Raw genomic sequence first — 13,003 nt, 5'->3', positions numbered from 1 at the left:
AATCAGATGAAAATTGAGGATTTTAGAAATTGTTGTCGACCTTTGGCCAATGTTGACCTTTTGGCCTATGCTGATCTAAAAAATATTTCGTGGTTGAATTCAGTTCGCCGATATGTAAACCTATTCAAATAACAAGTCAATCGGATGAAAATTGAGGATTTTCGAAATTTGACAAAAAATTGGTTGACCTTTGGCCTTTGTTGACCTTTTGACCTCAAATATATATATGATTTTGTCAGACCACAAACTCTACCATTTGGTGAAGTTTCGTGAAGATCAGTTAAAAACTGACCTGTAGGCAAGTATAACTGAGCGGACAGACAAACACACAAACCAACAAACACACACAAACCGGAGTGATGAACATACTTGCAAATTTTTTTATTTTTTTTTGCCAAGTAACAAAGCAGAGAATAACAAACGCAACCGACCAATATACTTGAAAAATCTTTGATTTTGCAAGTAATAAAAGACAGTCAATGCAGATATAAAAACAAACTATAGTTTTATTGAAATATTGGTACAAAACAAAGTTGTTTGCATGAGTTGACAAAGAGGAGCTGGGAGGGGTGGGGGGAGGTGAGAGGGGATCTACCTTCCAATCCCGTCACACGCAATGGTAATGTGCAGAAGTATTTAAAAAAAAAAAATTTTTTTTTTGCCAATCATCCAATAATAGCATTAATCACTCATACTTTTGATTTTTTTTTGGAAGAGCAAACGTGACCATTTTAAAATGATCATTATGGCCTGCAATAGGAATCATTGCGCTTCATACCTCATCATCATCCTTCTCTACGTCGTTCAATGGAAGTTGTCCTGGAAAGTTTTGCAAAATGAAAATTTTCTTCATTTCAATAAAGTGCAGCTGCATCAAGTTATCCTGAAGAGGTTTTTTGAGCAGCTGCACAACTGACAAAACTTGCAACCTGGCAGAAAACAATGCACGTCGCTGCAAAATTAATGATCTATAGACGTTTTTCATATTTAACTTGCTTATGACAAGTAATGTGATTGTAATATGCAAGCTCAACTTCATTTTTGCTTTCCCAATAACAAAATAAAACAAGATGAGCCACATGCATCCAAACGCTTAAAATGGAATGTTTTCCATGAAATGTCAAGCAATAACATCAATAACACGAGTTTTCAGCAAGAACTGTATCAAACACAGGAAAATATTTTTTTTTCACGATACTGCAAATTGCTGAAAGAAAATCAAATACCAGATATAGAAGTTGTGCCCAAATATCAAGTGAAAAGGAAATGATCTTTAAAAATGTGGGAAAGAAAAACAACAAAAAAAAACAAGCAGGCCAAAAGTACATCAGAATTGAAAATGCATGCTGGCTTTCTTTCAGTTCAACTTTCTTTACACCTGCTCTGAAGACATAACTGCCCTCGTCTCATTAAAAAAAGTCTTTTCTGCAGTGTAGCAAAAGCAACATTGTGCAAGACACATTTGAACGAGTGAGTTGTACAGCAACAAAATGTTTAACTGCAGGCCTGTCAGCATGGGTGGATCTGGGCCTGTTCGAGCTGAAAGTCGAGTGGAAACGAAGCACTTCGCGCTCAGTTGAGCAACTCCACATAATTGGCAGGGAAAAGGCCATAGCTTCCATCTGACCCGTATCCACGCCACCAGCCTTCGTCGATAAGCTCGACGTGCATTATTATATCGTCTGGATCAAATGTAATTTCTGTTTCATCGGCTGTGGACAAGAGTAAGCATGAAATGTTTCAGAAAAAGATAATCCAGTCCCCTTCAACTCCTTCAAAGAACCCTGTTACTGATTATCAGGGGTCAGACAACTGATAAAACATCGCAAAGCAAAAATTAAGACTGTGCCTTAAGTTTTACAACACGACTTCATTTTGAGAATATCAACACTTGTCTGGGTAAAATAAAGATGGTAGCCAATAGTCATAATGCACTGTGAAACAGGTGCATCCTCAATTACCTTGTGAAGAACAAACCAGCTATAGTTCGACGGAGACTGCACAATTTGATGATGCATGTCTTTCATGGCCGACGTAGCGAATTAGAAACAAAATGTCCATACATTGGTGAGCACCAACTGTTGTCACCCAAGTAAATTCAAACATGTTGAACAGCAAATTTTAGAGAAGTAGAAACACCTGCTCTCTTCAGGATCATTAGCGAATAATCTCCCCCCCCTCCATTCTCCGAACATACCCCCCATGATCCAAAATCAAAAACGACAAAGCCCGAGCGATTATGTGGACTACTGTTTTGTAGATCATAAGGGAGGGATAAATATGGAGGAGGAGGGAGGGAGGAGTCAATGATAAGGGAGGAGTCATAAAAATAGCAAAAAGTTAACGGACGGACGGACACAGACAGACAGACAGACAGACATCACGACCCATTTTATCGGTTCGTCTCTTCGAGAATTGAGATGAGATGACCTCATAATTAAACCATATTAATTCAAAATGTGAACACTGATGTGGGATCGAGTTTTTCTCGTTTTTGCTGACTATAATACAGCTTTGTTATACAACCAGCTTTCATTCACTTAATTTTACAGGTCAAATGAAGACACATAACTGACGAATAATTTTATATTTCAAGAGTAATAGTGGGGCGGCTTAGCCCAAATATTCAAAAGAATTGTGCATTTTGTGAAACAAGCACCAAATTTGGCACAAATGTACATTAATATGTTGCGAACATTTTCAGATATTGGGCCACTTGAAATTCCGCAATTTTTTTTCTCAAATTTTTTCAAATTTCGTAATTTCAAATTTTTCGGGTGACACCGTCACAATTTCGGTCTTCGAGGCCGGCCGATAGGCAAAGTGTGACCGGAAGGGACGAGGTTCTCCTGACCACGTGGCCCTCGATCTGGGAAGCGAGAGGCGTTCCATTAGTGGACGCGCCCCTCACGCCCGACTTTTGGGCGGCCCCGGCAGGCCGTTTGTTTTGACGTTCCGTGACAGGCCCCGCACCCCCACCTCCGGGCCGACCGGAAGCTTGTGCTGAGTACATCATACCTGAACAACTCAGTGAGGCAGAACACAGCAGTGCACACCAGGGTGACCCCTTCAGTGCATAAACCAATTAACCTGTCCACTGCAGGGCATATAGAAATGAAGTTATTTTCTGCATATAATAATAATATAAGTTCAGTTCTATATAACAATTTCTGTTATCACCACTACCACTACAACTACCACTACTACAAGCTTTGTCTGGAATTTTGTGGACTAACAGACAAACAGACATACAGACATACAGACAAGCTGGGATCAAAACATTACCTCCTTCCACCATTGAGTGTAGAGGTAAACATCATGGAAATTATATCATGCCCTAGATTTAATTCATGCTTACCCGTGTATTTGCTTCACTGGTTCACAAGGTCTTTTGCATACATGTAATTCAGACTCTCGTCTTCATTGCTGACCACACAATGTTCGCAACATATTAATGTACATTTGTGCCAAATTTGGTGCTTGTATCACAAAATGCACAATTCTTTTGAATATTTGGGCTAAGCCGCCCCACTATATCGGCCGGCCTCGAAGACCGAAATTGTGACGGTGTCACCCGAAAAATTTGAAATTACGAAATTTGAAAAAATTTGAAAAAAAAAATTACGGAATTTCAAGTGGCCCAATATCTGAAAATGTTCGCAACATATTAATGTACATTTGTGCCAAATTTGGTGCTTGTATCACAAAATGCACAACAGGTTTGCTATGCTGCTACACTATAAACACAAAAATGCTATTCAAATCCATCCAATGATTTAAATAAAGTGATTTTTGTGCATTTTAATACAGGTGCGAGTGGCGTGCTGACAAGGAGGGGAGTGTCGTTGAAGCTGAAGGGAAAGGTGTATGCTGCATATATGAGAAGTGTTATGATTTATGGGAGCGAGACATGGGTAATGAACGTGGAGCAGCAACGAAGGCTGGAAAGGGTGGAAATGCGAATGGTTCGACGGATGTGCGGAGTATCGTTGAGAGAGAGGAAGACAAATGATGAATTGCGAAAGATGATGGGAATAGAGCCTGTGATGGATGCTGTGAAGAGAACAGGTTGAGATGGTTTGGTCATGTGTTGAGGAAGGATGAAAGTGACTGGTTGAGAAGAGTGATGGAAATGAATGTAGAAGGAAGTAGAGGACGGGAAAGACCGACAAAGACTTGGCGAAATGTGGTGGAAGAAGAAATGCGGGCAAGGGGGTTAACAAGGAGAGATGTAGAAAATAGGGCAAAATGGAGAAGATTGTCATGGGGACCGCAAGGCTAACCCCTGCTCTTGCAGGGAAAATGGCCTTAAAATGCCTGTTGTGTGTTGTTGTTAATACAGGTGCTTTAGTTCATTGGTATTGAAAAGGAAGCTTTTCTCTTGCAATCAATTACAAGCAATAATCACCAATCAGTGTTTGGCTCAGGAGAAGGCCATTTGGCCCATCATGCCTGCACTGCACCAACCCCAGTATCATGATCCATCCACATACAAACTACGTACCATCCACACAAGCCAATATCCCCAAAGCACCCAGGTAGCTATCTAAATACCATTTAAACTTGTCTAGCCCCTCTGCTGCTACTACCTTTCCGGGCAGACCATTCCATGCATTAACCACTCTCCGACTCAAAGACCCCTGCTTTGAAACTGTCCTAACACTCATCTTATTTACCCTTACTCTATTGCCCCTGGTCCTGACACTGTCCACTCTGCTGAAAAACTCCACAGTACCTATAACTTGTCCACACCCTTCATTATCTTAAACATCTCAATCAGATCCCCTCTCAATCACATCCTTTCTAATTTATAAAGTCCGGTCTTTTTCAAACGTTCCTCATAGCTGAGTCTAGCGAGGCCCAGAATCAATCTCGTAGCTCCACGCTGTACCTTCTCTATGGTAGTCCTTAGATGTGGTGACCAAAAGTGTACACAATATTCTAGAAGAGGCCTCATGATATTTCTCTACAGTGTTAACACTACCTCTTTGTACAATTTCTCCCCCTACGAATACAACATAAAATCCTGTTGGCTTTAAATGATAGCTCCTTCTCCAATCGAAAACAGGCCCCAATTTCTTTCTCAAGAACCTCGCCATCCTCCCTTCTATTAAGCATCCTGCCACCTGACCATGTACTCTCACTCTGACCAATAAAGGGATCCCCAAATATTCACAAACTCAAACCCCTCCTCCTTCCTCCACCACACCTCCAACCACTGGCTCACAATCGTTGCTCTATTATAGAAATCCACACCGACTCCCACCCTTGGTAGCATCGCTGCAAAAAAAACCAAAAACATCCCACACCTTAAATCCTGAAAAATGCTCCCCCAAAGACTATTTTTCATATCCTTGTGACAAAATGACAAGTCTATGTCTTCAATACCATAATTCCCTGGTTACCCCACCCCACTTCCGCTCCCCATCAAACCCCCACAATCACACATAGATGCATCACACCACCCAACCCCCATCATCCACACTACCATACTCGTGTACACTAACAGCACTCCCATCACTTCTTGTACCTGCAGCAATCGCAATACTGACCGGACCAACAGCGCCACCATGCCAGTTTGAACCCACCCTCCCCACCACGAACACAGCTCACCAAGACCTTCATCCACACTCACCAACAGACCTTCATCCACACTCACCTGTACTCATCACACCCAGACTGTCACCCACCCCTCTATATTTCTAACGCCAGTATCACACTCAGTAGTCCCATCACCCACACCCTCCACACCAGTCATGCCACCCACACTCCCACCTACATGTGCACCAGCACCTATCATAGACCCACGCAACAAACGCAATCGACTTTCTTCATCCGATCCCGCACCCTCTGAATAAAATTGCTCTTCATCTTAAAGGACCAAATTGTATTCTATATCTAAATTATTCTCAAATAATTATTTACATCAGAGTAATTTTTAAATTAAAGTAAGCCAAGTGAAGGCAACGAAGAAGAATAACAGATTACATTTGACAGTAGAATGCAAAAACCTCAGAATGTGATTTTGAGACATCAATCTCTTACGTAATCTCCATCTATTAAAATTTTATCAACATGCATGCTGCATCCTGAAAGATTACTATAATATATGCTACCAATCTATGTGCAGTGGTATCGGTTGGAAACAAAAATAATTAAGTAAATGAGGCATTACATTTTCATCAAAATAATAATGCATATTTCAATACACCGAAACAACCACCTACCAGCCTGGTAATCATACAATGCACGAGCACAAAGGCCCTTCCCCTCAAAACCAAATGGCAACTCCACCGATTCATAGTGGTTTCCTTCCTCAAAAGCTGGTTTCTCGTAGTACGATTCCATTGCATCATCCTGCGCAGGAAAAAAAAACAAAAAAAACGTTTGTTTGTAAGAGGAAGTATGGAATTGTTGCAGAAAGAAAATTGATATTGTGTTCTCGTGTCCTTGAGATCCATGTAAACGTATACCGATGCCTCTCAAGGGGCTGTACACAAAATACGTGACTTTTTTGACACCCAGTCCTTCCCCCATGATGCTTTGCCTGAATCCATGGCATAAAATTAAAAAAATTGTTAAAAATCAACTTCCATTCTACTAGCTTCTTTTTTAAGCTCTTACTAACCGGTGGGCATCCAGCAGTTCAGTCAATGGTTTAGTGTTGCCTTTCAGCAACTTCTAATTTTTTTTTACAAATTCCTATATGAACTTCCTGCTTTCTTATTGTCAGACATGCCCTCTCGCAGTCTCAAATCAAGGATTTAAACACTGCCTCTGCCATTTTTGAACGGGTTCAAGCAAAGAGGTTTGTTCTAAATTCACACATCCTGTCATGGTGAAGGGAAATCCACAACGTCTGCACCCATGAGGATGAAGATGAAGAAGCCTCCACATGACCATGGCTGTGACACCCTCTTCTCTCCCTCGTGACTCTGTGGTGCTCCAACACCAGACAATCCCATACGTGAAAAATCCAACATCTTACATAAGATGACTCCTCAGAAATGCCAGGAGAGATAATTTTAAAAGATTCGGTGGAGTAATTAGTTAGAGTATCCGCTTTAAGTCTGGGAGGGTCGACGGTTTGAACCCCAGCCGAGTCAAACCAAAGATTTAAAAATGGCATGTGCCGCTTCCATTCTTGAGGGTCATCATCTTACTATAATTCACCAAATGTCCGTCCATCTGACCGTCCGTCTGTCCGTCCGTTCGAAGGTACCGCAAAAACGGCTAAACCGATCGCAGCGATATTTTGGGTGGGTAATCCTGGGATCCCCTCTATTAACAACAACAACAACACAACATGCATTTTAAAGGCCATTTTCCCTACTAGAGCGGGGGTTAGCCTTGCGGTCCCCATGACAATCTTCTCCATTTTGCCCTATTTTCTGCATCTCTCCTTGTTAACCCCCTTGCCCGCATTTCTTCTTCCACCATCTTTAGCCAAGTCATTCTCGGTCTTCTACGTCCTCTACTTCCTTCTACATTCATTTCCATCACTCTTCTCAACCAGTCACTTTCATCCTTCCTCAACACATGACCAAACCATCTCAACCTGTTCCTCTTCACAGCATCAATCACAGGCTCTATTCCCATCATCTTTCGCAATTCATCATTTGTCTTCCTCTCTCTCAACGATACTCCGCACATCCGTCGAACCATTCGCATTTCCACCCTTTCCAACCTTCGTTGCTGCTCTACGTTCATTACCCATGTCTCACTCCCATAAATCATAACACTTCTCACACATGCAGCATACACCTTTCCCTTCAGCTTCAACGACACTCCCCTCATCATCAGCACGCCACTCAGTTCCCAAAACTTCTTCCATGCACATCTCACTCGAACAACCATTGCCAAGTCTGATCCACCTTCTCCATTCAGCATGTCTCCGAGGTAGCAAAATGTTTTCACACCTTCCAGCTTCACGCCGTCTCCAAGATCCAACTCAACATTTCCTCCATCTGCAGCTCCCTCTGTGCACACCTTACATTTGAATGTAGCTGCCACACTGGTTAATGACCCTCTCAGACCACTACATTTTTGATGAACCCACTCAGCGCACATTGTACATTGAATGGAGTTCACTCCGACACCCTTCCTACACACAGCACAGGGCCACTTCCCAGTTCTTTCCACCTCACCACATGCTTTACCACTTGCCATCACCTTCGTCTTTCCGATATTCACCTTCAGACCTTTTGTCTCCATACATTCCTTCCACTTGTTCATCTTTTCCTTCAGTCCATCCATACTTTCCGCAATCAACACCAGATCATCTGCATACAACAACTCCCACGGTAACCCCTCCTTTATGTTCTGAGCCAGCACCTCCATCACAGCTACAAATAGTAATGGACTTAGTACCGACCCCTGATGCACTCCCACCTTCACCTCAAACTCACCACTGTTCCCATCCTTCATCCTTACAGCTGTGCGTGCTCTTTTGTACATTGCCATCACTACTCTGATCAACCATTCCTCCACTCCTAACTTCCTCAATGCCCATGTCAATACTTTGCGTGGAACCCTATCGAATGCTTTCTCCAGATCAGCAAACCCAAGAAACAACTTCTTCCTCTTCTCCATGTACTTCTCCTGCAACTGCCTCACAATGAAAAGCGTGTCTGTCGTTCCTCTTCCTGGCATAAATCCAAACTGCATTTCGTCGATCTTCACTTTCTTCCTTATCCTCCTCTCCAACACCATTTCCAATACCTTCATTCCATGCTCCAATAACTTTATCGCTCGGTACGAGTCACACTCCAGAGGGTCACCTTTCCCCTTGTATAGAGGGACGAGGGTACTCAGTTCCCAATCCACTGGAATGCGGCCTTCTTTCACCACCAGATTACAGATCTGTCATTCTCTTCACACCCCAACTTCCTGCTGCCTTCAACATATCTCCCACAACTCCCGTCGGCCCTCCCGCTTTTCCACTCTTCATTGCTTTTATCGCTTCCTCAACTTCCTTCTCAGTTATCTTCTCTGCCGGTCCTAAAACTGGGTTACTCTCTATGTTGCCATCCTATTCATTCTCTGTATTCAACAGCATTTCCATATATCTTTTCCATCTTCCTTTAATTCCATCTGGGTCGACAACGATTTGTCCCACTTCATTCTTCAAGCAACTCTCCCCCATCACATCACACCTCTCTTTCGCTATCTGCTTTGCAATCCTGAATACTGCTTTCTGACCCTCTTCCGAATCCAAGCGTTCTCCCAACATTTTCCTACATGCCTCCTGTGCCTTTGCTACCTCTTTCTTTGCAGCCTTCCTGGCTGCCTTATAACTTTCATGCTCTGCTGTTTCTGCTCCCGTACCCTTCGCATTCTGCCACTCCTTGAACTTCTTCCTCTTCTCGTCAATCCTCTTTCCAACTTCATCATCCCACCACCATGTTTCCGAGTGCCTCGGTGGTCCTTTTGTCCATCCACATACCTCACCAACGGCTCCCAACAGACTAGCTTTCATCGACATCCAACCACTTTCAAGCTCAACCACATCATCCTCTACCCTACTCAGCCTCTCTTTTAATGCCTCCCTTATTGTCACCTCTTTCAACCTCCACACCTTCATTCTCGGTTGGTACTTCACCCGCCGAGCTCTCCTCGCACCTTTCACCCTTATGTCGCAGACAACCAAGTGGTGCTGTGAAACAGCCTCCTCCCCCGGGATCACCTTTGTGTCCCGGAGGTGCCCCCTACCTCGCCTATGCACCATCAGGTAGTCAACGGTTGTCGTCGACCCACCTGACGTGTACGTAACAAGCTTATTATCCTCTTTCTGGAACTGAGTGTTACAAATCGACAAATCAGCTCCATCAGCAAACTCCAAAATCCTTTCACCTTCTCCATTTCTCACACCATATCCGTAACCCCCATGAACTCCCTCAAAACCATCCATACTCCTTCCCACATGTCCATTTAGGTCTCCTCCCACCACAACAACTTCCTCATCTTTCACGTTTTCCATCAGCTTCTCTATCACACACCAGAACTTGTCCTTCCCTTCATCGCTTCGACCAACCTGCGGAGCATATCCCGAGATGACGTTCACCAAGAGCTTTCCAATCATCATTTTCACCATCATCAACCTATCACTCACTCTAGTCACACTCACCACACTGTCTACAAACTCCTCAGAAAACAGGACACCAACACCATTCACGCCCTCCAGGCACCCTTGCCACATGAACTTGTATTTCTGTCCCTGCCTACCCTTCACCATTCTCACACCACTTCCCTTCCATCTCGTCTCTTGCACACAACATATGTCCACTCTTCTTCTGATCAATACTTCCACCACTTCTCCTGATCTCCCTGTCATTGTCCCTACATTCCATGTCCCAAACCTGAGAAACTGATCTCCACTTCGGGCTGTACCCTGCCCATATGTAGTTGTAATTTTCATGGTTCTCTTTTTGAGGCAATGTTTTTATAGCCGGATGCCCTTCCTGACGAGGGGGGGGGGGGGGGGGGGTTCCTCTCTCACCAGGCCGCACATGAAGTGCGTATAAAAAAAAAACGACTAATTACACACAAATTTGCAATAATTACAAAACCAAAACTAAATAGAAACACACAATAACACATACACGATAAAATAGCAAGTGGAAATTTGACAAAGACACGAATGGGAAAATACTCAAACTTTGATGTCGTGGAGAGATCGAAGCCCTCGAATAAAATAGGCTATTGTGGTGCGGGAGCACACACGTTGAACAAAGGTAGGCCACAACGCTTTGGTTATCATCGAGCTCTTTATTCATTGCTCACTCATCCGCACTGGAGCGCTCCAGGCTGCGCGCCCGGTGTATATCCCGCGGCCACGCCTACCCCTCGGGCGTGGCCACCGCCCACTTGGTGCGTGGAATGATGCCCTCACGCCAGTGAGCTTTCGTGTCCGCCACACTATATTGTTTTTCCAATTTCAGCTTTGGCCTCCAGCATTTTCAGGTTTGGACTCCCGCGTAACGTTCGCTTTGCATCGCAGTGACGGCGAGCACCAACATGGCGGCTGTAAGATTAACGTGTATGTACATCTGATTACTTGATAAACGTACCAGAGAAAACAAATCGTTTGGGCAATGGGCTCTCCAATATTCCATGTGATCACGGTTTGAATTACGCAACGTAACGTTTGTGACGATGTTTTCATTGTGACGATGTTGCGACGATGTTTGTGTTCACGGTCGTGTTTAACATGACGGTGTGAACGTAATTTCGTAATTGAACGTAATTTCGTAATGTTTTTGGTTTTCATTTTCGTAATCATTTAATGAACGTTTAATGTTTAATGAACGTTTAATGAGCATAAGAATAATGTTTAATGATCATTAAATGAATGAATGAATGTAATGAATAATGCCATGGCGTCGCGTTGGCAGCAGTGTGTAGTGAAATTATACTGAAGGTGAACCCAGGAGTGCTCGCTTATCCCACTAAAGGGGCGTCTATAAGACCCGGGACAACCGCGACGGAAGGACACTCCTGCGACACTTACTGTGACATATAGTCCTGTAGTCTGAATGGTACGTACGCACCTATATGCCGGACTTGCTTGCTTTGCCTATTGTTATCGGTCATCTCCCATGTAATACCCCGATTCTGATGTCTATTGCATGAATGTATTTTACAGGATGTTACCACAGATCTAAATGATATTAAACCTACCCAAGGTACAAGTCGTGTCTGTGGATGATTTTCACGACATTTAATATCATTTAGATCTACGAAATGGCTGGACACAAGATGATCATGGTACCGATCCTCGACGCCGACGCACAAGCCGAGGAGTCGGGGTCGGAGTTCACCCACTGGCTCAAAATGCTGGAGAATTATTTGCAGCGCATGAAACCGAGCCCACCGCCGCGGTGAAGCTGTCCGTGTTACAGTCGAAGGTCCATCATCGCGTCTACCGGCGCATTGCTCGATTTGCGACGTACGCCACTGCTCTGGCCGAGCTAAAGCGAATATACATAAAGAAACGGAGCGCTGTGTACGGCCGGCATCAGCTCTCTCAGCGGCGCCAACCATCGGAATCAATCGATCGCTACGCACAGGAGCTGCGACACCTCCTTGTGGACAGCGCTCAGGAGGTACGGACACACGAGCAAGTTCAGAATGACCTTCTCCGAGATTCTTTCATCTCTGGGATCAGCTCTGGAGCCTTGAGGCTCCGACTCTTGGAGACCGCGGAGCTGACGTTCACGGAGGCACTACGGTTGGCTCACGTCTTTACAGATGCCAGTGAACAATCTACCGCTTATGACCACCCACGAGTCGTGGCGGGGACTTCTCAACTCGCGCGACCGGAGAGGGTTACCGCCGAGGATATGGGGGCGGACTCGACTACGGCCGAGTCTCTGGCTGCTCCTGAAGCGGACTTGGCTTCCGGCCTGACTGCTGCTACCGCTGCCCGGCCACGGCCTGAATGGTACGCGAAGTGTTATTTTTGTGGCAATCGGCAGCACCCCAGATCAGAGTGCCCGGCTCGGGAGGCAATATGCCATCTGTGCTCCACCAAGGGCCATTTCGTGAAAGTCTGCAAGAAGTCCGCGCGAGGTACGCGAGCCCGCGCGGCCTTGAATGGGCTTATCGCTGAGCCAACGGACTGCGCACCGAGCGGAGCGCCCCGCCCGGCCTTGATGAGCGTATTCCCTCCTCGTGGGCCCCTGGCTGCACGCTCGTCCTTGGTGGGGGACATCGGGCCGCCTAAACAACTGGCGCGACCACGACCGGCCGCGGAGCGATTGGCCCTGGCTGGCGTCCGGACACCCACCTCAAACAAGCAACGAGGTACTGCTTTGAAAACGTGCATCTCCCAGACGTGTATCTCATGGTATTACCTGCGTTATGTGCCGACGTTCTGTTAGGACACGGTTTCCTTAAGCGACATGGACGTTTGGAAATGGACTTCGGTGGGCCGGACACGCTTGCTGTGTGCGCACTCGCTAAGATGGACGTGGAGCCTCTCTCGCTGTTCCCCAACCTGACC

General features: G+C 44.9%; 1 protein-coding gene across 1 annotated transcript in view; it reads right to left on the bottom strand.

The window, feature by feature from the left end:
* Nucleotides 1–488: 488 nt before the first annotated feature.
* LOC137423031 (drebrin-like protein) overlaps nucleotides 489–13,003 on the bottom strand; it is a 160,156-nt gene continuing 147,641 nt past the window's right edge. Inside the window, exons 14-15 of the mRNA XM_068109806.2 lie at nucleotides 6,228–6,357; nucleotides 489–1,712 (exon numbers count right to left, since the gene is read on the bottom strand). Of these exons, the coding sequence (XP_067965907.2) occupies nucleotides 1,573–1,712; nucleotides 6,228–6,357 (270 nt within the window). The 3' untranslated portion in view covers nucleotides 489–1,572. The remainder of the gene's footprint in view (nucleotides 1,713–6,227; nucleotides 6,358–13,003) is intronic.

This window comes from Myxine glutinosa, chromosome 3, assembly GCF_964187855.1.
Source record: "Myxine glutinosa chromosome 3, kmMyxGlut1.1, whole genome shotgun sequence".
Taxonomy (NCBI): domain Eukaryota; kingdom Metazoa; phylum Chordata; class Myxini; order Myxiniformes; family Myxinidae; genus Myxine; species Myxine glutinosa.
This window is presented reverse-complemented; position numbering and strand designations above follow the sequence as displayed.